The sequence below is a fragment of the Babylonia areolata genome, chromosome 18 (assembly GCF_041734735.1).
Source record: "Babylonia areolata isolate BAREFJ2019XMU chromosome 18, ASM4173473v1, whole genome shotgun sequence".
NCBI classification, from domain to species: domain Eukaryota; kingdom Metazoa; phylum Mollusca; class Gastropoda; order Neogastropoda; family Buccinidae; genus Babylonia; species Babylonia areolata.
Window position 1 is genome coordinate 35,666,003 of NC_134893.1, and position 22,500 is coordinate 35,688,502.

Below are 22,500 nucleotides of genomic sequence, written 5' to 3' on the forward strand. Positions count from 1 at the left end.
ACGAATGCGGGATGGGCGGGGAATGTATTACAAAAAACAAAACAAAAAAAACAACAACAAAAAAACCCACAATAATAAGAGCAAGCGAAAGAAAGAAAAAAAAACAATAATTGTAACCAGCGTAAACATTATACATCGTAAATACACGAATAAATGTTTATTGTTGGTGAAGGTAAATGAAAGAGAGAGAGAAAGAACAACTCAGAACTCAGAACCCGTTTTATGTCAATAGCTTTGACAGCCCTAATGACATGCTGGTTATAATCACAACAACAACAAAATAGTTCTTTTTTTTTTTTAAGATGAAAACAACAAATAGGAAAGAGAGACAGAAACAATGAGAGAGTGAGACACACAGACAGACAGACAGAGGCAACGAAAGAGTGAAAGAGAGAGAGAGAGAGAGGAAGAAACGAAGAACTCACTGATCGCCAGCCCTCCCAGAATCAGAGCCCAGAGACAGAGCTTGTGCCCGCCAGTGAGAGGCATGTTGACTTCTTCTTCTTCTTCTCCTTTGCCTTCTTCTCCTCCTCCTTTTCCTCCTTCTTGTTTTTCTCCCTCTCCTTCTTCTTCTCCTTCGCCTTCTTCTCCTCCTTTTCCTTCTTCTTGTTTTTCTTCCTCGCCTTCTTCTTCTTCTTCTTCTTCTTCGACTGTCACACAATCAGTTGACAACGGACAAACTGCTGATAAAAACCAAAGAAGAAGGAAAATCACGCACAGCCTGCAACGAAGCTCTCCAGTCTCTTTTTGACTGACAAAGTGAGGTGTCGTGCGTCGCGGGGCAGGGAGAAGCGCAGAATGGTCTGTCCACACAGATAGCAAGCTACACTCAAGCTAGACGACGACTTATATGTATCCAGCAAATAATAACGGCCAACACTAAACGCTTCTTCCTCTTCTTCTCCGTCCAGGGAAAGAATAGAGAAAGGCTTGCTGTAACACTTCTTCCGTCTGGAGGGGAAGGGGACAATACGGGAATGAATAATATGAAGGAAAGTGTCAATCGTAGTTGGTTGGCTAATTCCTTGTCCCGAACCACGGGTGGTAGGTACAGGATAGTACAATGACTCGCTCGCACTCACAAATCCACAATAATTTACGTCCGTGTGAGATCTGGAGCTCTGTTTTCAGTAAAAGGGGAAAGGTGGGGGGGTGGGGGTGGGGGTGGGGGCGGGAAGGAGTGTGGTGGGGGCTGGGTTCCGGGTGTGTTGGGGGGGCGGGGGGGAGAAGGGGGGGAGAAGGGATGTGGGTGAGTGAGAGGGGAGAGAGTTGTGCCAAAGGTCGAGTTGGTGGCTGGCTTAGGCTAGGCTACTACTGCTAAGTAGGTTGCTTGGTTGTTTGGTTGGTTGGTTGGGTGAGTTGGGTGGGTTGGGTAGTTGACGATTGTCGAGAGCTATCTGCGTGTTTTGTTGCTGAGCTGTGGTTGGGTATCAAGAGCTGATAAAAGCGGTCAGTGGCTGTCTGAAGGGTGTGGTGCTACAGTGTGACTTAGTTTCAGACTTGTAGGCGAGATAAAGGGAGGGGAGGAGGGGGGGGGGGGGGGGGGGAGGGAGTGAGACAAAGTCGACTTTAAACAAAGAAAACAGGGTGTGAGGGGAATGGGGTGTGTGTGTAGGGGGGGTGGGGGAGTGCGGGGGGACGAGGGGGGGGTTGTGAGAGAGTAAGAAAGACATCGACAAAGGAAAGAAAGAAATAATAAGATACAAAGACGTTGTGTTGCTTTTTTTCTTTTTCTTCTTCTTTTTAGTACTGAAGACAAAGAAGGAAAGAAAGCAAGAAAAGAAGAAGGAAAGAAAAGAAAGAAAGAAAGAAAAAAGAAGACATGACACAAACTTGGGAATAGGATGAGAAAAATATGAACGTTTTTATTGTTATATTCTAACATATTTTATTGATAAAAACTATTAAAACATATATTTTTAATTTATACATTTTAACACATTTTGTTGATAAAGCACTGTGACCCTTTTCAAGGAAACAAACATAATCATTATTGTCTTTATTTTCCTTTCAAAATGACGATTGATACCTGCATAGCGGTAAGGGAAGGTTGTACGGGTTATTCGTTTAATCTTATTTAATTTATTTCTTTAAAAAAAACTGCCATAAACGTATTATGTACGTGCATAGTGACGTCACCGATGACGTCATCAGAAAAGGGAAATAGCTCTGGTAGGCTGAAAATTTAATACAATACGTTATAGTTATCTAACTGATTTTTTTTTTCCACTGATAATTGAAATGTACTTTTGTTGTTGTTGTTGTGTAGTTTTGTTGTTTGTTTGTTCGTTTCAATACAATATGTTATAGTTATCTAACTGATTTTTTTTAATGATGATTGAAATATATGTTTGTTGTTGCTGTGTACTTTTGTTGCTTGTTTGTTTGTTCGTTTAAATTGCTGTTTCACTTTATCTTAAAACGTTTTTTTTCTTTTTACCTGAATGTTTTCTTTGTATATGATAATTGATGTGTGTATGGTGATCAGGAATGGGTATGCCAGTTACCCATTTTTTTTATTTATTAGATTTGATGTTGTAGAGCCAAAAGAAAAAGTTCTCATTGCTAGAAGCAGACAGCAAAGTATTTTGAATCAAACTGAACTGAATTGAATTGTGTGAACTCACGTTCATACTGATGCTATATTGCATAAACGCTTTACCTAAAACACACATACAAAGACACAAACACACAGACACACACGCACACACGCACACACACAAACACACACACACACACGAACGCATGCACACGCACGCATGCACGCACACACACGCACAGACACACACAGAAACACACACACACGCACGCACGCACACTCACACACACGCGCACACGCACACACACACACACGCACACGCACACATACACACATACTCACACACACGCGCGCACACACACACACACACACATACACGCGCGCATGCGCGCTGTACAGATAGCCAACCACCTGGACAACTCTTTTTTTTCAAATATTTTACATTTTCAACTTTGGATACATTTTTTTCATCGCATCATAGTTTTTAAGATGCGAAATTTCCCAGGACTCAAAATCATTCACCGTTTTGTAATTATACTTTGTGATTCTAGGAACAAAGATGCTTGAACAGAAATACTATTTTTAGTGCATTGTTTTGCATCGTAGTGTATTGAGTGCATTGTATTGAATTGTATTGTATTGCGTTTCATTGTATTGTATTGCATTGCATTGTAGTGTACTGTATTATTTTGCATTGCAGTGCTTGTATTGTATTTTATTGTATTGTATTGTATTGCATTACATTGCACTGTATTGTATTGAATTACATTTTGTTGCAAAATATTTCTCTGTGTGAAATTTTGGCCACTCTCCCCAAGAGAGAGCTCGTCACCATAATGTAGTGACCACCACCACCACCACCCCACCACTCTTTTTTTCCTTTTTCTTTTTTCTTTTTTTTTTCTTTTTTTTCTCTCTCCGCATGTGTGTTTGTTTTCCTATCAACGAGGTTGTTGGTTTGTTTGTTTGGGTTTTTTTTTTTTAAAGAACTTTACCAGGGACAACCCTTTTGTCGCCGTGGGTTCTTTCACGTGCGCTAATTGCATGCTACACACACGCACAGGACTTCGATTTATCGTCTTATCCGAATGACTAACGTCCAGAACATCCTTACAGACTTCCACGAAACTCGTTGCATGTTCCGCCTTTATCTATACAACGGGCGTTCAAGGACTAGGTAACTATTTCGGAGAAGGAAAAGGGTTTGTCGGTTGCCTGTCTTGTGAAATATACGAACATTATTTGATAGGTTCTTTGGCAGTTTGACGACTTACTCTTTCTCCATAAATCTACCCGTTTTACAAGAAACCTGTCACGTGCTTCTGAACAACAAGAACGACGCAGAAAGATTCATGCACAGACGCTGTTCAAATAAAGAATTACTTACTACTGTCAGGTGAAGGGACAAAAATGGCTTGGTGGGAGGAAACGAAAGGAGCAAGGGGTTTCGACTAAAATGTTATTTTCTTTTTCTATACATCAGGACTTTTAGGAGGTTGGGCGGACGGGTATTGCATGTGATTATAGATTGTCTCGTTTCTCTGGTGAAAGGCTATTTTTGCTTCGTTTCGTTTCGTTTCATTTTCGTTTTCGTTTTTGTTTTCGTTTCGCCTGTCTGACTGTCTACCTTTGACTGTCTGTCTGTCTGTCTCTCTTTCTTTCTTTATGCTAAATTCCTCATCACCTAATCTCTCTCTCTCTTTCCCTCTCTCTCTCTCTCTCTCTCTCTCTCTCTCTCTCCACACACACACACACGCATATATATATAGAGAGAGAGAGAGAGAAAGAGAGAGAGAGAGAGTGGCCCAGAATCACACACACACACACACACATACACACACACACGCACGCACACACACACACACACACATACACACACACACTCACACACACACACACTCACACACACACACACACACACACACACACACACACACACACACACACACACCACTAATATCACTAATATTGAAAAGGCGCTAAAGTAAAGAAAAACACACACACACACACACACACACACACACACACACACACACACACACACACACACACACACACACACACACACACACACACCCTGGGTAAACTGCATCACCTGTGTTAAACGTTCTAGCATTTCATGTCTGTTCCATACATGTACACATTGAGTGACTAGGAATCTCGTGTGTTGTTTACGTGCTTTTACACCATAAATTCTCTTTTAGAGATAATTTCTTTTTAATTTCTCTTTTAGAGATAATAGAGTATTCTGTATTCTGTCATCTGTGTTCAGTTTCAGTTTCAGTTTCACTTTCTCAAGGAGGCGTCACTGCGTTCGGACAAATCCATACACGCTACACCACATCTGTTGAGCAGATGCCTGACCAGCAGCATAACCCAACGCGCTTAGTCAGGCCTTGAGTGCATGCTTACATATTTGTGTACCTATGAAAGGGGATTTCATTTTACTAAATTTCGCCAGAGGACAACACTCTCGTTGCCATGGGTTCTTTTTCAGTGCGCCAAGTGCGTGCTGCACACGGGACCTCGGTTTATCGTCTCATCCGAAAGACTAGACGCTCAGTTTGATTTTCCAGTCAAACTTAGGAGAAAGGGCGAGAGCGGGAATCGAACTCACACCCTCACGGACTCTCTGTATTGGCAGCTGAGCGTCTTAACCATTCTGCCACCTTCCTCCTCATCTGTGTTCACGCGTTGTTATTACAGGTAAGAAACAGGATAAACCCACTGATGCCACAGCCGCTTGCCCCTTAGTGAATGAAGCGCCTCCAGAGAACACCCATACTATCCCTCACACCACCTGTCTTTGTTATCACCTGACTAACACATTCCTAATCACACAAAAACAGACTCCAACAAAAAAAAAAGGAGGAGGAGAAGAAGAAGAAGAACATGAAGAAAAACAAGAAGAACGAGAAGGAAAACAAGAAGAAGAAGAACAAGAGAAACAAGAACAAGAACATGAAGAAGAACAAGAAGAACAATAAGGAGAACAAGAAGAAGGAGAAGAACTAGAACAAGAACACGGAGAAGAACAAGAACAAGAAGTAGAAGGAGAACAAGAAGAACAAGAACATGAAGAACAAGAAGAACATGAAGAAGAACAAGAACAAGAAGAACATGAAGAAGAACAAGAACATGAAGAAGAAGAAGAAGAACAAGAACATGAAGAACAAGAACAAGAAGAACAAGAACATGATGAAGAAGAAGAAGAACATGAAGAAGAAGAAGTAGAAGAACAAGAACAAGAACCAGAACAAGTACAAGAAGAACAAGAAGAAGAACAAGACCAAAAAGAAGAAGAAGAAGAAGAAGAAGAAGAACAAGGGCAAGAACGAGAACATGAAGAAGAAGAAGAAGAAGAAGAACAACAACAACAACAACAAGTAGAAGAACAAGAAGAACCAGAACAAGAAGAACAAGAAGAACAAGGAGAAGAACAAGAACAAGGAGATTGATTGATTGATTGATTGATTGAATCTTTAATGGGTAAAGAATTAGGCACAGTAAAGGCCTTTTTACAATTCTGCCCATTTAACGACATAAAAAATAAAGAACGAACGACACAAAACATAAAAATAAAGAAATAAACTGAAATAAAATAAAATAATAAGAACGACGAATAAGAATAGGAACTTGAATAGTCTATTAAAGGTAACAAAGCGATGAAAAACTGGAACAATTGGTACATTACATGTACATAGGTACTTACACACACACACACACACACACACACACACACACACACACACACACACACACACACACACACACACACACACACACACACACAAAATTATAAAACAAGCAACAAAGACATACGTACACATTCACGCCCACACACTCAAACACACACAAACACACACACGCACTTACTGTTCACACATACACATACATTCAATTTTTCATTCATCATGGCATGGCAGCTAGTGGACTGAGTACAAGCAAGCATTTGCAAAAGACCGCGAGTAGGTTAATCAAATGTATCGAATAGAAATATTCTTATCTTAGTTTTAAAGAGAGATATGGCTGGAATTTGACGACATGTCTTTGGAAGCATGTTCCATTCGATGCTTCCATTAAATGAGAGACTCATCTTAAATAAATCAATTTTAGGCTTTGGGACAATAGCTCTATCTGAATTACGTTGGAACTGGAAACAAAATAACGATTTTAAATATTGTGGGCATGCGTTATGAACAATTTTATGCATAAGAATCAATGTGTTATATCTAATAAGTATATGAACAGGTAATATTTGAAGTTCTTTGTACATATTGTGCACAGATCCACCTGTGGTATTTACATGGTTAATCATCTTAATGGCACGTTTTTGTAAAGAGCAAAGTGGCTTTAATGTAGAAAGAGGACATTTACCCCAAATAATCGAGCAATAGCTGAGGCGAGACTGGATATAGGCAAAGTAAAACACACGTCTAGAATGATTATCAAGAAAGTGTTTGATCTGTGATAATTGGAATACACTAGATGATACTTGTTTTATGAGGCAATGAATATGTTCCTGCCACGAAAGATTTTGATCAATAGTAATGCCTAATAGTATATGCTTAGTAACTTGTTTGATAGTATTGTCTTTATATTTTATGTTAAGTTGTGCGTCTTTTATGTTCTGTCTTTTCTGACGAGGACAAATTAACATGCATTCTGTCTTTTCAGGGTGCACGACCATATCATTAGCATCACACCAGTTTTCGACAGATTTCATGTTGGCATTCAGGTGATAACTAATTTCGTCAACATTGTGACTAGCATATTGTATTGATGTATCATCAGCAAATAAATCACAGATTGCATGTTGAATTGATAAAGGTAGATCGTTGATATACAAGGAAAATAAGAGAGGGCCTAGAATTGACCCCTGCGGTACTCCTCTTGGAACATGCCTTTTGGAAGAAATAAAGCCACGTGAATAGACAGCCTGAATACGGTTTTCTAGGTAAGATCTGAGAAACAATAAGCAGTTATCGTCAATACCATAACATTTCAATTTGTGAAGCAATATTTCGTGATTGATTAAGTCAAACGCTTTTGTAAAATCAAGGAATATCACTCCAACCACCTTGCTTTTATTAATATCACGCAGCCATGCATCAGTTATTCTACATAAAGCGGTTTCACAAGAATGGTGCTGTCTAAATCCTGATTGATTGGTATGTAGAAGCTGATATTTTTCAATAAAGAATGTAAGACAAAGGTGTACATGACGTTCTAGAACTTTTGAGACAGAAGACAACAATGAGATTGGTCTGTAATTATTGACATCATTAACATCACCTTTTTTATGCAGGGGAATAACCTTTGCATATTTAAACTCTTTTGGAAAATGATTTTTGGATAGACAAAGATTGAAGAGATAAGTAAGAGAATCGGCAATATAAGGTGCAGATAGTTTTAATATTTTTGGACTAATGCCATCGAAGCCACACGAGTTTTTATTTTTTAGCGATACTAAATAAGATAAGACTTCATGAATAGACATTAATGGAACAGAAAACTTTGTTTTTATATCTTTATTATGACAGAAGTTTTCTAAGATGCTGAAATCAAAAGAAGTGTGTGCACTGTCATTTGCGATTAATTTGTTTCCAATGTCAGCAAAGTGATTGTTCAGTGTATCAACAGGAATGAGACATTCCGCATTTGAATTGTTTGGTTTGGTGAGTTGGTGTATAGCCTTCCATATGGAGGCTGTGTTGCTTTTGTCTTCGATTAGCTTACGAAAGAAAATCCGTTTAGACTTTCTGATCATGTATTTGACAATATTACGTTTCTTCTGGTATTCTTCGAATGGACCGATTATCTTTTGATGGTCTCTGTCATCCATTGCTTGAAAGATATCTTGCGTAAGCCAACTCGGAAGAATTTCCGACTTGACTCGTCTCTGAATTAAAGGGATATGTTTATCAACAACATGCAGTAACGTTGCAGTCCAAAAGGAAAGGGCTTCGTCTGGATTAGTAAAGCTATAAATGTTAGTGAAAGGTGCAGAAATGAGGTCTGATTGAAAGGCGTCCAGATTAAAATGTTTAAATGACCGAAATGTGACAACAGTATGACCTGTTTTGGGTATTTTGAAACCCTTTTTTCCCCATGTAATGCAGACGGCATTGTGGTCACTTACGCCAACATTCGGCACACAAATTTCTCGAACTGATGTTAGATTGGATGTATAAATATGACCTAAGAGCGTTCTAGTTTTTTGTGTAACTCTGGTGGGGGAATCAATACACTGATGGAGATTGTAAGACGTATAGATGTTGTTCCATCGGCTATGACGCTGAAAAAGATCTAAATTAAAGTCACCCAAAATTAATACTTCTTTTTTTGAAAGCCAGGCGCTGTCCATCATTTCACAAAAATCGTCATACCACTTGGAAAAAACTCTTAGGATGTCTGTACAAAAATGCTATAAGGAGCGAATCTGTTGATTTATTTTGGGATTGAACTTCAAGCCACAGTGATTCAACATCTGGATGATGTAGGTCATTACGAATTCTGTACGGAACGTTATTTTGAATATAAATGACGATACCACTTTCTTTAGATTTTTGAGGATTTTTCCGAACAATATTGTAACCAGGAATAGAAATAGATTTGTCAGTAATGTGAATGTTCGTCCATGATTCAGAAAAGCCAAAGATATGGAATGGTTTATCATTATTATATATCATCTTCGATACGTCTGTCATTTTATTGACCAAATGACATATGTTTAAGTGACCTACTCGCAGTCCTTCACAAACAGGCCAGTTCGAGACATTAGCAGGACTTGACATTAGTGCATAATAAAAATACTACCTAGATTTTCGAAATGCAGTTCTAGTAAGGGAAAGTGCTGAATAATTCAAGCTGAGAGAGAGAGAGAGAGAGAGAGAGAGAGAGAGAGAGAGAGAGAGAGAGAGAGAGAGCTTGTATGTCTGCGTTGATTTGACGCCAAGGCAAGTCTCTGGGAACGTCAACGATGCAAACTGAAACATCCATGGCGATGACAGCTTGCAGGGGAGGTGGAGGTGGGGAGGTGGGGTGAGTTAAGTTCCCACAACGTCGTGTACGATCTGGGCTGATCGTCAGTCATCTAATATTTATGATACAAGAGATTGTATCAAGGGGTGAGGTCTGAGAGCTGGGAATTGGTCTGTTTGTAAAGAAGGGTTGAAGAGTGGTACAGATTTAACGGGGAAAGGGTGTGTGGTATGTTGGTAAGCATTGTGGAATGATGGTTGTTCTGGTGACAAAGAATAGCAGTTTCCAATACTTTGTTTGAATAATGACACAAGTTGTTGGAATAGTGGTCAAATTGACTATCAGCAGCAGCTGGCTGGAAGTCGTACTGGTCTTGATGACAGACAGCAGGATTGGGTGGAGGGTCGAAGTGCTGTGCATGTGAGGCCATGGGGAACAGGTCCTGATTAGCGTCTGGTGGAAAGTCGTGGCGCCGTGGCTGCGTGATGGGAAACTGGGCCTGATGAATGGCTGGTGGGAAGTTGTGGCGCCGTGGCTGTATGATGGGGAACTGGTCCTGATGCATTCTAGTAGCACCGGGTGGAAGGCTGAAGCGTTGTGGCTGTGTAGGCATGTAGTGCTGGTCCTGTAATGGATGAACAGGGAACTTGCGGGGTTGGGTCGGCTGACCGTTAGAAAAAACGGGCCTCAAACGATGATATGGACCACCCTGATGAATGTGTTTCCCACGGAACCGGCGTTCTTGATTAAGTGTTAATTGACTGACAGGATGCCTAGATGTATGTTGACGGTGGTGTGTATGACAACCAGTCAGCCCTTTGGGTTTCTCAGAAGTGTTAGGATTTTTTTCAGTTTCTGAAAGACGCTTTTCAGTGAGCTGTAGATTGTGGGCCAACTGAGCAGTTCCTTTTTTACTCAGATGGATATGATCTGAATAAAGGGTACCATCTGAAGGTGATCTGAAGGATGGCATATGGTTTATGACTGGTACTCCAAGACGATGGCATACACTTGACAGGGTTCTGTTTGATGGGAAAATAGCGTTGTTGAAGTTGTGATTTCCCTTTGCCGGAACAATGGAGCTCATGTGAATGGATGCCCTGGGGAAAACACGGTGAATACTTGATATGAGGTTGTTCCATGTGTCTTCTCCGATGCGACTACTTGTACAGTCGTTAACACCGACATGGACAGTGACCAATTCAATACCTTTGTTTTCACCCAAAGAGTCAAGCCATTGTTTCAGATCAGTGCTTGTCATTCCAGGTACACAAATCTTAAAAAGATAGGTACCGGGCGTTGTGATCCTCCTAGGGTTTATATATCTGATGACAGAGTCACCAATTAGAACCCTGGTGGCTCTTTCTGGGATTGTTAGTTTAGATAAAGTGTTCAGAGCAGATCGCTGTGAGCCTTTTGATGTGACAGTGGAAGAAGATTGAGACTGTGGATCACCATCGTCGTGGTGTTTGGTACGGTTTGAAGTACGACGAGTTTTGAAGGTCTGGAAGTCGGTGTCACAGGGCACGTTGTCACTGTCGACATGCTCGAGATGAAGAAAACGATTCGAAGTGGTAACATTTGCAACATGTTCAGTGATTGAAGCTGATCCATTTGTCTGTGTGGATGATGTTACGAGTGTCTTAGATGTGAGACTGTCTAGTTTTGATTGTAGAGAGTGTATGTGAGTTTTCATAGCATCATTATCACTCAACACAGTGTCGAGTGTTTTTTCCAGCTGGGCAATTTTCCGAAGCACACTTCTGAGATGAATGTTATCAACGTCTTCTGAACAATGATCAACCAAAATATTCGAAGAAAAATTAGAAGGCTTTGAACTTGTTAGCTCTGGGAAGGATGTATCAGAAGACTGCTCACTGCTCTGGCTCTGGCTCTGTGGTGGACTTTTCTCAACGAGCTCAGAACTACTGGCGTCCTTTGTATCAGAAGAAGAAACAGATACATTGTCCTGTACAGTCTGTGTGTCTGAAGTTGAATTGATGACGGGGACGAATGGGCGTGGTGGTGACGACAAAAAAGATAAATGAAGTGAAGCTGATGTTCATGTGGATGAACCATCTCTCCATTGTTCACAGGCCCACCAGAAGCAGGTATATTGCTCACGCTGGCAGAATGTGGACATATCAGAGTGAGCGCGGAGGAGTGGTCGTTCTGGGCTCCTGTAGACCTTTCTGTGATGAGTTAGACCTTTCTGGTGATGAGTCAATCTCTTCACTGCCGCCAATCATCAGCAGTGGTTGGTGTGACTGAGGAACTTCAGCACCAATATTCAGGAGAAGAACAAGAAGAAGAAGAAGAACTAGAACAAGAACAAGGAGGAGAACAAGAGGAACAAAAACAAGAACTAGAACAAGAACGAGAAGAAAAAAATAGGCCTGGACTACTACGTACGTCAGATGGGAGAACAGCATTCAGAAGACAGTACCAGGAAGAAATGGAAGAATGGGGGAATGCCCAGTCAGCCTGATGCATCCATAAATCACACAGCCCTTGTTACTTTCACTCTCACTCCAAACGCCTCCACCCCACCACACCCCACCCACCACAGCACCCCCCTCGCGCCCCCCCCCCCCCCCCCCCCCCCCCCCCCCCCCCCCCCCCCCCCCCCCCCCCCCCCCCCCCCCCCCCCCCGAACCCACCCAACCCCCACCTTCCGGGTAATCTTCCCAATATATCTAGCCTGGGATCTCTCACTCCAGAACAGCAAGTACGCTTTCTAGATAACATAATCTTTAAAGCTGGACACAAAGCCAATATGTTATCGAGCTCCGTGTGTGTGGGTGTGTGTGTGTGTGTGTGTGTGTGTGTGTGTGTGTGTGTGTGTGTGTGTGCTGTCAGGTAAGATTGTATAATTCATTGTCTTCTGAGTGTTTCTTTCAACAGACTTGCCGTATTCAAGACGAACTTGGTCAGCGTTGTGGACTGACCACTGAAAGGACAGCTGATTCGTGTCCAGTCGGAGGTTTGTTTGTTTTTGTTTTGTTTTTTAACAGCCCGTGGTCGGGCCCTCCTCAACAGAGTCGAGTAGAAGCAGAAGATCAAACACGCACGATATATGTAATCCATGTCAGCGTTCGATGGGTTATGGAAACAAGAACGTACCCAGCATGCACGCACCCCCGAAACTCCCCGAGTATGGCTGCCTACATGGCGGGGTAAAAACGGTCATACACTTAAAAGCCCACTCGTATTTATACGAGTGAACGTATGAGTTGCAGCCCACAAACGAAGAAGAAGAAGAAGAAGAAGAGTCGAGTATTCTACGGGCTCAAATTTGTAATTTTTATTTGTATTTCTTTTTATCACAATAAATTTCTCTTTGTGTGAAATTCGGGCTGCTCTCCCCAGGGAGATCGCGTCGCTACACTACAGCGCCACCTTTTTTTGTATTTTTTTCCTGCGTGCAGTTTCATTTGTTTTTCCTATCGAAGTGGATTTTTCTACAGAATTTTGCCAGGAACAACACTTTTGTTGCCGTGGGTTCTTTTACGTGCGCTAATTGCATGCTGCACACGGGACCTCGGTTTATCGTCTCATCCCAATGACCAGCGTCCAGACCACCACTCAAGGTCTAGTGGAGGGGGAGAAAATATCGGTGGCTGAGCCGTGATTCGAACCAGTTCGCTCATCTTCTCTCGCTTCCTAGGCGGACGGGTTACCTCCAGGCCATCACTACACAATGGGAAGACTGGGACCACAGAATCAAAGGGTCAGTCATCCACTTCACGTGTCTGTCTTTGGGAGTGTTGCTCACGTTTTCCTGACCGACACTGCAGCTAGCTGTCTGTATATCTCAGTCTGGTTGACGCAGGGATACAATGATTATGAGGAGTACAGCCTTACCAGGTGGTCCCAAAGCTAACTGGACTCTCGTAGCGCTGCATCTTTATCTTCACGACTCCCATCGTCATTCAACGCTATCGAAGTATTGAAAACGTAATGTCCCTGAATTTCATGGAGGACACACACACACACACACGCACACGCACACGCACACACACACACACACACACACACACACACACACACACATATGTATGGAAACAAACAATCGTTGTCCCAATACACAAACAGGGCAAACACAGAACAGATAAAAACAGTTATCGACGAATTGCCTTAACATCGCATGTGTGCAAACTAATGGGGGAAAAATGGTCTAAAAAGACTTGTTCATTATTGTGAGAAGTATCGTGTAATTCCTATAAACCAAGCTGGCTTTAGAAAAGGTAGATCCTCCGCAGAACATCTAGTCAAACTGACTACACAAGTAAAGCAACAGTTTGCAAGGCGAAAAAAATGTACTAGCGATTTTTTTTATGTGAAAAAAACATACGACCAAGTGTGGCACGCTCGACTTTTATATAAACTGAAAAATATCGGTATCACAGGCAACATGTATGATTATATTAGAAGTTTTTTTGTATCAGATAGATCTATACAAGTAAGAATAGGAAATACCTACTCAAACCCCAGACAATTACACATGGGGTTACCACAAGGATCAGTAATTTCGCCGATTCTATTCAATATATTATTAGCAGATCTACCTAACAAGCTAGCTAAAGATACACTCTTGGTTCAATTTGCTGATAACATTTGTTTATGGATGAAGGTGACAATGAAAAATAAAACGCCTACTAGGACATTGAATTACATAAAGAAAATAACCAGCGGGAACTTGATAAAATCAGCAGCTTTATGACAGAAAATGGCTTTATCATTGTCCTTAGAAAAAAAACAAATATGATGCTATTTAATACAGGATCAGATCCAGAAAAGCTCCCCGTGTTTACAATAAATGGTACTATCATCAGACATACACAATCTGTTAAATTTTTGGGAGTCTATCTTTCTTCAAAGCTTTCGTTGAATTATCATATTGACTATATACTAAACAAAGCAAGAAAAGGTCTAAATTTCCTTAAACTAATTTGTAAACAGCACTGGGGGCAAGACACCAAAGCGTTGATATCTCTCGCTACCTCCCTCGTACGTTCACGCTTGACATACGCTCAAGAGGTATTTTTCAGTGCTCCACTGCATTTGCTAAAGAAGCTGCAAAGCATTGATTGTGAGGCTTACAAACTCGCTCTAAGTGTGCCCATTCTTACATCAAATTTGGGACTTACAGAGAAGCAGGTGTTTTATCTCTTGATGAACAAAGAAAAGCTTCAGCCGCGAAATTCGTTATCAAATCTTTCGAATATGAAACATTTTCAAAAGAAGAAGCTAATTTGAGTTCACAAAAAGACTTTGCTAAAAGAGCCAAGACGATACAGTCTATGACAATTTCACAAAGCAAAAACTGTTGTGGCAAAACGTAATGCAAAACGTTACAATAGAATGTGAGTACAAAAAAAAAGATTACCAAAACCGGAAAGACAGCATTATTCATAACAAAACAAGTAAGTTTAAACTGAAGTTTAAACACACACACACACACACACACACACACACACACACACACACACACACACACACACACCTCCTTTATATGCTCAGTCCTGGAAACAGTATGATTAATTAACGAATTCACTGCTATGGGGACATGTTGTGTGTGTGTGTGTGTGTGTGGGTGTGTGTGTGTGTGTGTGTGTGTGTGTGTGTGTGTGACAGGACTCAACGACAAACAGAGACAGATAAAGAGCGAGCGAGAAACAGAAAGGGAGACAGAGAGAGAGAGGAGGAGGAAGAGAGAGAGAGAGGGGGGGGGATTATTCACAACGAGAGACTGACAAACAGGGACAGATAGAGAGCGTGAGAAACAGAAAGGAGGGGGATGGGAGAGAGAGAGGGGGGAGATGGGGTGGTATTCACGAGAGACAGACAGACAGAGAGAAAAGAGAAACAAGGCAAGACAAGACAAAATCTTTATTATGGAGGGTAATCCAGCCCTTGCCCTGAAGACTGAATGAAGCTAAAGAAACGAAAATGAGTAGAAAGAAAAAGAACACAAAAAAAAACAAAAAATCAAAGCACAATCAGAATACACACATCCTTATTTTCCCGATTATTATCCCACCGTTCACAACCACTACACCCAAGGCAAAATAAATAAAACAGCATGATTTTTTTTTTCATAACAACAACAAAACAAAAACACGTGCACACACAACAGAGAAAACTACAGTCCTTCCGTCGCGTTCAAACAACACCCCCACTCACCAGCTCTTTCTCACACAGTTTCAGTTTCAGTTTCAGTAGCTCAAGGAGGCGTCACTGCGTTCGGACAAATCCATATACGCTACACCACATCTGCCAAGCAGATGCCTGAGCAGCAGCGTAACCCAGCGCACTTTGTCAGGCCTTGAGAAAAAAAAAAACATAATATAATTAAAAAATAATAAATAAATAAATAAATGCTAATAATAATAATAGTAATGAAACACACACACACACACACACACACACACACACACACACACATACACGCACGCATGCACGCACACACACGCACACACACACACACACACACACACACGCACGCACGCACGCACGCACGCACGCACGCACTCTCTCTATATATATACGTGTTGATTCGATATTTTAATTTGTTTGATATTATTCTTGTTTTTCATTTACCCTTCATAAGGGCCATGCACGCACGCAGCACCACACACACGACACACACACTTTCACTTACTCGCATGCGTACACAGTAATTTCCAACCCCACCAACCACCCCCCACCCCTCCACCTACTCGATTTTTTTCCCTACCCTCGTCTGATATCACTACAGTGAAAAGACGTTAAACTAAAGAACGAACACACACACACACATACACACACACACACACACACACACACACACACACACACACACACACACACACACACACACATTGACAGATAGATAAGAGAGAGGATGGGTGTGGGTGTGGGGAGAGAAATAATTTTATGTCATCAGTATCGACAAACCTGATGACTAAAGCCACATTGTTGTTATCATTAAATCCACGTAGACAGTTGTAATTGATACTAAAATTACTACTACCATCAACAAGTATCACTTATACTACAGCTCTTGTCACCACCATGATGGAATGAAACGAATATATTCGTGCATGGACACAAAATAGAAGAAGAAAATGAAATGAAATGCAAACAAGCAAACAAAACAAAGTAAATGTAAAGAAAATAGGACAGAATAAGAACAAGAGCAAACAAGAACAAGGAGAGAAACAATAAAACGGATCCAATAAGTATAAATGCCCTCATTGTGACTGCCAAACGTTCTCCTCTATAACTGTCACTTATGGTTGGAAGGATTAAAGATATCTATGGAGATTTGGCTTGAAAAGTATGTAGAGAACTGTTCGTTTGTATGTGTACAGGGAGTGAGTTCCACAGGGATGCACCTGAAAAGGCAAAACTTGTTTTGAACATATCAATGCGGGTGGTGGTAAAATGTACCTGTTCGAGCCGTATCGGCATGAGGCTCGGGTAAGCAAATGTAGATATTGTGGTGCCAAGTTATTGTGCACTTTTGTACACAAGGGACGCTTTGTTGAATACTAAATGTAACACTAACTGAGAGAGAGAGAGAGAGAGAGAGAGAGAGAGAGAGAGAGAGAGAGAGATCCACATTCAGATGATTTTATTCATTTAGTAGGCTTGGCCTTTTATGAAGAGGTAAGTGAACAACAAGAATAATATCAAACAAAATGAAAATATCGAATCAACCATGTATTGTCTATATATATATATATATATATATATATATATATATATATAAATATATAGACACATTGACATAAACGCTGTAGTTAAAGTACAGCATCTTAAGATGTTACGAAGAGAGAGAGAGAGGGAGACTGAAACCGAAACTGAGTCTGAAACCGTTTAATGTCACGAGCATAAATGCCATAATAACATGAGTTCACAATTTCATGGGTATTGTCAAAGAAAAATAAACATTAACAACAAACGAAAAATGTCTCAGAGACTATTCTACACATGCAAACAACAGTCTCTCAGCGTATCTGCGAACCTCCATTTATGCACATACAAACAAACCAAATAGTCCAACACCTTATCATAAGTAATAATAATCGTTACTGTTCAGTAAGTAAACCACCAGGCACATTAAGAAGAAATAATTGATCCGTGTGAACCATAAGCAGAATGTTTTCAAACTGAAATCGAAAGTTTTCTCGCTTTACTACTTCGGCAATATATTTAGCCAAGGATTAATCACTTCGTCATCATCAGCTGTTGACACGTCAACCAAGTTTTGCCTTCGATAACAGCGCATTAACTCACTCAGTACGGCCAGTCCTCTCTTCTCCTCTACACAACCGCTCGGATGTCCAGTGGTGTTGAATGACCCAACCTTTAGCTTCCGTCGTCAGAATTGTGGTATTCTCTGTCACATTCACCTCTTCAGTATAAGAGCCTTCCGCTTGCAATATTTGATGATGGTAATTGGGTGAAACGCTGTTGACGTCGTCCTCCTTTCGCCGTTCGTATGGAGAGAGTTAAACAGGTTACACCTCTATTGGATTCGTACGCTTGACATGCAAATATTAATTGGTATTCTTCTTCGGTAGAATTTGTTTTGAGAGAGTAGAGAGAGAGAGAGGAGAGAGAGAGAGAGAGAGAGAGAGAGAACAATGTAAGGGAAACAATTCCTGTAATCGTAGTCCACAGCGTAAGAGTCGCGCATTCAGCTCTTCCCCCAAGTTGATCAGTCGGGGTTTGAACAAAGCAAAACGTGGAACGATGTGAGGAAATCGATCAGCACCCACACACCCCCACCCCACACCCACACCCACTGACCCACGAACCCATTCTACTGCCCCTTGACCCCACACCTGCCCCCACTATCCACAGTCACCCACCCAAACCCCGAGTTCTGGCCCTTGTCTCTCAATGACCTTTCACCACCCTATGATATATTGTTGTTTATTCCTTTCGTTGTTTCTTTTACATTCCCCCCTGCGATAATGATTTAGTTGTTAGTTTTTTATGTCTCAATTGTTTTATAATAAATTAGTTATTCATTTATTATTTATCTATTCATTTATTCATTTATCTTCGTAGTACAAACGTAACATGACAAATGGAGTTTGTGACACAACATTGATTGACAACAAGACTGACCTCATTGTGATGATGATGGAGTCTCCCGTCGGACCGACGGATGAGTAGGCAGGCAGGCTTATCTGTTGGTGTGTTATCCTCATATGGGAGAAGAGGGCCGATTCTGGATGCGCAGCACTTCCCACAGGTGTTTGCAAGTGAAGGGCTAGCTCGTCGTTCCGACATTAACCTGGTTGCCTGACCAGCACATAAAGTGACTTTTTTTTTTTTTAGTGAAGAGGAGTTGTGCAATCCCTTCCCCACTCTCTCGCCTACCGACACTCACAATCCCACAGGTGCAGATACTGCCACGTGTAGGACGGCCTCGGCAGGTGCAGGTTTTTTTCTTCGGAGATCCGTCTCCTAGAGGACTTCCAGCCAAGGATAAGAGCTCCCCCTGCCCTTTGGTCATCCCTTCCGCCCTTCACAGCCGTTGGGAAAGGTTTCCTCCTCCGACTGGTGCTCATCGTGAATACTGATTAACTGCACTGGTGAAAGAAAAACGGGGAAAAAAAAGAAAAGAAAAAGACGATTTCCGCCTTATCAGAACCACGATATGGCTTCACACCCTCAGTGATGGTAATTTCCAACAGCAAACTACTTTAAACTTACCCTCTGTGTGTGTGTTGTGTGTGTGTGTGTGTGTGTGGAGTCATCAGGGAGATATCAAAGAGAGTTCAGAACAATGTTGACGCAGCAAATGCTTTTGTTTAAGCGTTAAGGGTTGTCTTATTTATTTTATTTATTTATTTATTTATTTATTATTAGTATTATTATTATTATTATTATTATTTATTATTATTATTATTATTATTACTACCTTTTTTATATTATAATTATTATTTATTTATTTATTTATGTAAGCTTATCTGTTATTTATTCACCTTTTTTTTTTCTTCTCAAGGCCTGACTAAGCGCGATGGGTTACGCTGCTGGTCAGGCATCTGCTTGGCAGATGTGGTGTAGCGTATATGGATTTGTCCGAACGCAGTGACGCCTCCTTGAGCTACTGAAACTGAAACTGAAACCTGTGTGTGTGTTGTGTGCGTGCGTGCGTGCGTGCGTGCGTGTGTGTGGTGTGTGTGTGTGTGTGGTGTGTGTGTGTGTGTTCGAGTGTAGCAACATTTATTCTTTGATTCAAGGGAAACAATCCCGTTAATAAAATCGAAAGAGTGAAATATACAAAGTAAATCTCCTCCCCTGATTCATAGCTCTTCGGCAAAAGGCAGTTCATTCTGAAACCAACGGGAAACCATGTCTGTCGTGGTAGTAGCAGCAGCAGCAGCAGCGCAAGTGTTTTTTTCCGTGCGTGCGTACATGCGCGCGCGCGCGTGTGTGTGTGTGTATGTGTGTGTGGTGTGTGGTGTGTGTGTGTGTGTGTGTGTGTGTCCGACAAAAATCATCAGGACAGTATAGGAAAACAACTGCTGCCCCCACTATAAAGATTACGGCTATCCCATCCCCACTTTCTAAATGATAATAATAATAAATGATAAGTATTATATAGCGCTTGAATATGTGCAGAGACAAATCTAAGCGCTTTCACACCAGTCATTCACACGCATGCATACTCTAAAAACTGAGAAACTGAAGACAAGGAAGAGGTAGGGGAGGGAGGCTATCTTGTGAAGAAGTGGGGTTTTAAGGCCAGACGTGAAAGAGCTGAGTGCGGAGACCTGACGAAGCGAAAGAGGATATTCATTCCAAATACAAGGTCCAGAGACAGAGAAAGAACGGCGTCCAACAGTGGATTGTTTTATCTGGGTATGCGTAAACAGAGTGGATCCGAAGCCGATCGTAAGAGCGAGATGTGAGTGGTAGAGGTGAAGGCAGCACAAAGATAGATAGGGGGCATGGATTGTGAATACATTTAATAACATAGAGTGCTTTCTCCACCAAGCTGCCTTTCGGACAGTCGACGCTGGGGTGGTCCCTAAAGGCCAGCTCGCCCCAAGGCTGCAGCACTAAGAGCCAGTGCAGTCTTGCCTCCTAGTCTGAGAGTCATAGTCCTTTAAAAAAAAAAAAAATCAGCTGTAAATGAGTTAATTCCCATTGCAGTGGAGAAACCATTGATCATGCATGCAGCTCTGCTGTCGTCCTAACTGCAAGCTTATATCAATGCATGTATCAGATAGTAAAAAAAAAAAAATGTTCACATTATGTCTTTCTAAGAAAATCACCTTAAAAGTATTTTGAATGTGAGAACAGTGTTCGATAAAATTGCTAGGCTATATCATATAAGGAAGATATACAAGGAGAACTGACTTTAGATTTTCTGGCACTGGAAAAGAAGAAAAATATTGGCACTTAATGGTTCTCCTGTAGCAAGCCGCAGAGACACAGAAGGAAAATCACTGGAAGCAGTGAGAAAGAGTGAGATAGACGGCATTGTTTTTATCATTGCATCCCACGAGTCAGTTGGATCCCCCACTGACCCAACTCCCCCCTCCCTGGTTTCAAATGCAGGCTTTATTGTGGGGACACCGTTTGCCATTTGTGTGTGGTGAGGTGCCAGCGAATGTCCGTGCATTCGTGTGTGTGTGTGCGTGTGTGTGTGTGTGTGTGTGTGCGCGCGCGCGTGTGTGCGGTGTGTGTGTGAGCGTGCGTGTGTGCGTGCGTGCGTGCCTGAGTGAGTGTTGCAGGGATGCGTTTTCTGGAGGGCGTCAAGGGTGGGTGGGTGGGTGGTTTCCAATAATCACTTGTGTAGAGTGTATTATGGCACGTGCTTTCGTGTGTGTGTGTGTGTGTGTGTGTGTGTGTGTGTGTGTGTGTGTGTGTGTGTGTGTGTGTATGTGGTGTGACGTGGGGTGGTGGGGGGGGAGGTATTGAGAGTGGAGCGGAGAACGAAATGTAAAACGTTTTGAGCAGTATCTCTGGAGAAACGCGCTATATAAATGCCTATTATTATTATTATTATTATTATTATTATTATTATTATTATCATTATCGTTGTTGTTGTTGTTGTTGTTGTCATCATTAGTATTATTATTATTATTATTATCATCATCATCATCATTAATATATTATTATTGTAAGCTTTGAGAGCTGTTCTCCCCAATAACCAAATGAACAAAACTAGCATCCACTTCAACACCTCACACCCTACACTTCTCTCCGATCCCTGACTGACCCCCCACCCCACCCCCGCCACCACCACAACCACCCCCACCTTCACCCCCACTCCCAACCCTCTCTCTCCCCGCCCCACTCACCACGTATTACAGCCCCACCTCCCCACCCCCCAATCCCCCAACCCCCATCCTAATCACCCTACTACTCTCCGTACCTTTTTCAGCCCAGAAGCCTTTGCAAACGACACACACATTGGAACAATGGCCCTGTTTTTACCTATCGGCGTCATTTGACCTTACACACGTACACATGTACAACACTCTTCAGTCTGTTCACTTGAGGGGGATGAGGGAAGGTAGGAGGGAGGAACGGGAACGGGGTGGGGAGGTGGGCAGAAGAAGAAAAGGTACGCCACCCCCTCCCCTCTACTACCACTGACCTCCCTCCCTCCCATCTCCTCCTCCTGAAATCTTGTCATGCACGCTCATGAATGTGGCTGGTGGTGGTAAAAAAAAGAAAAAAGAAAAAAAAGGAGCCATTGTCGTGGTACAGTCCATCAGTGATGACGGTTTTGTTTGCATGTTGTTGTTATTGTGTTTGTTTGATTGTTTTGTTGTTGTTGTTGTTTTTAAATTCTCTCCATACGAACGGCGAAAGAGACGACGTTAACAGCGTTTCACCCCAATTACCACCATCAAAATATTGCAAGCGGAAGGCTCTTATACTGAAGAGGTGAACGTTGACAAAGAATACCACAATTCTGACGACAGAAGCTAAAGGTTGGGTCATTCAGACACCCACTG

General features: G+C 41.7%; 1 protein-coding gene across 2 annotated transcripts in view; it reads right to left on the minus strand.

Moving 5' to 3' along the window:
* LOC143292712 (uncharacterized) overlaps positions 1–22,500 on the minus strand; it is a 46,809-nt gene that overhangs the window by 10,325 nt on the left and 13,984 nt on the right. Inside the window, exon 1 of one of the 2 annotated variants that reach the window (XM_076603231.1) lies at positions 426–1,088. The exons of the other annotated variant lie outside the window; for it this stretch is intronic. Coding sequence (XP_076459346.1) covers positions 426–489 — 64 coding nt within the window. The 5' untranslated portion in view covers positions 490–1,088. Of the gene's footprint in view, positions 1–425; positions 1,089–22,500 lie in introns of those variants that run through there. 2 annotated transcript variants of the gene reach the window in all.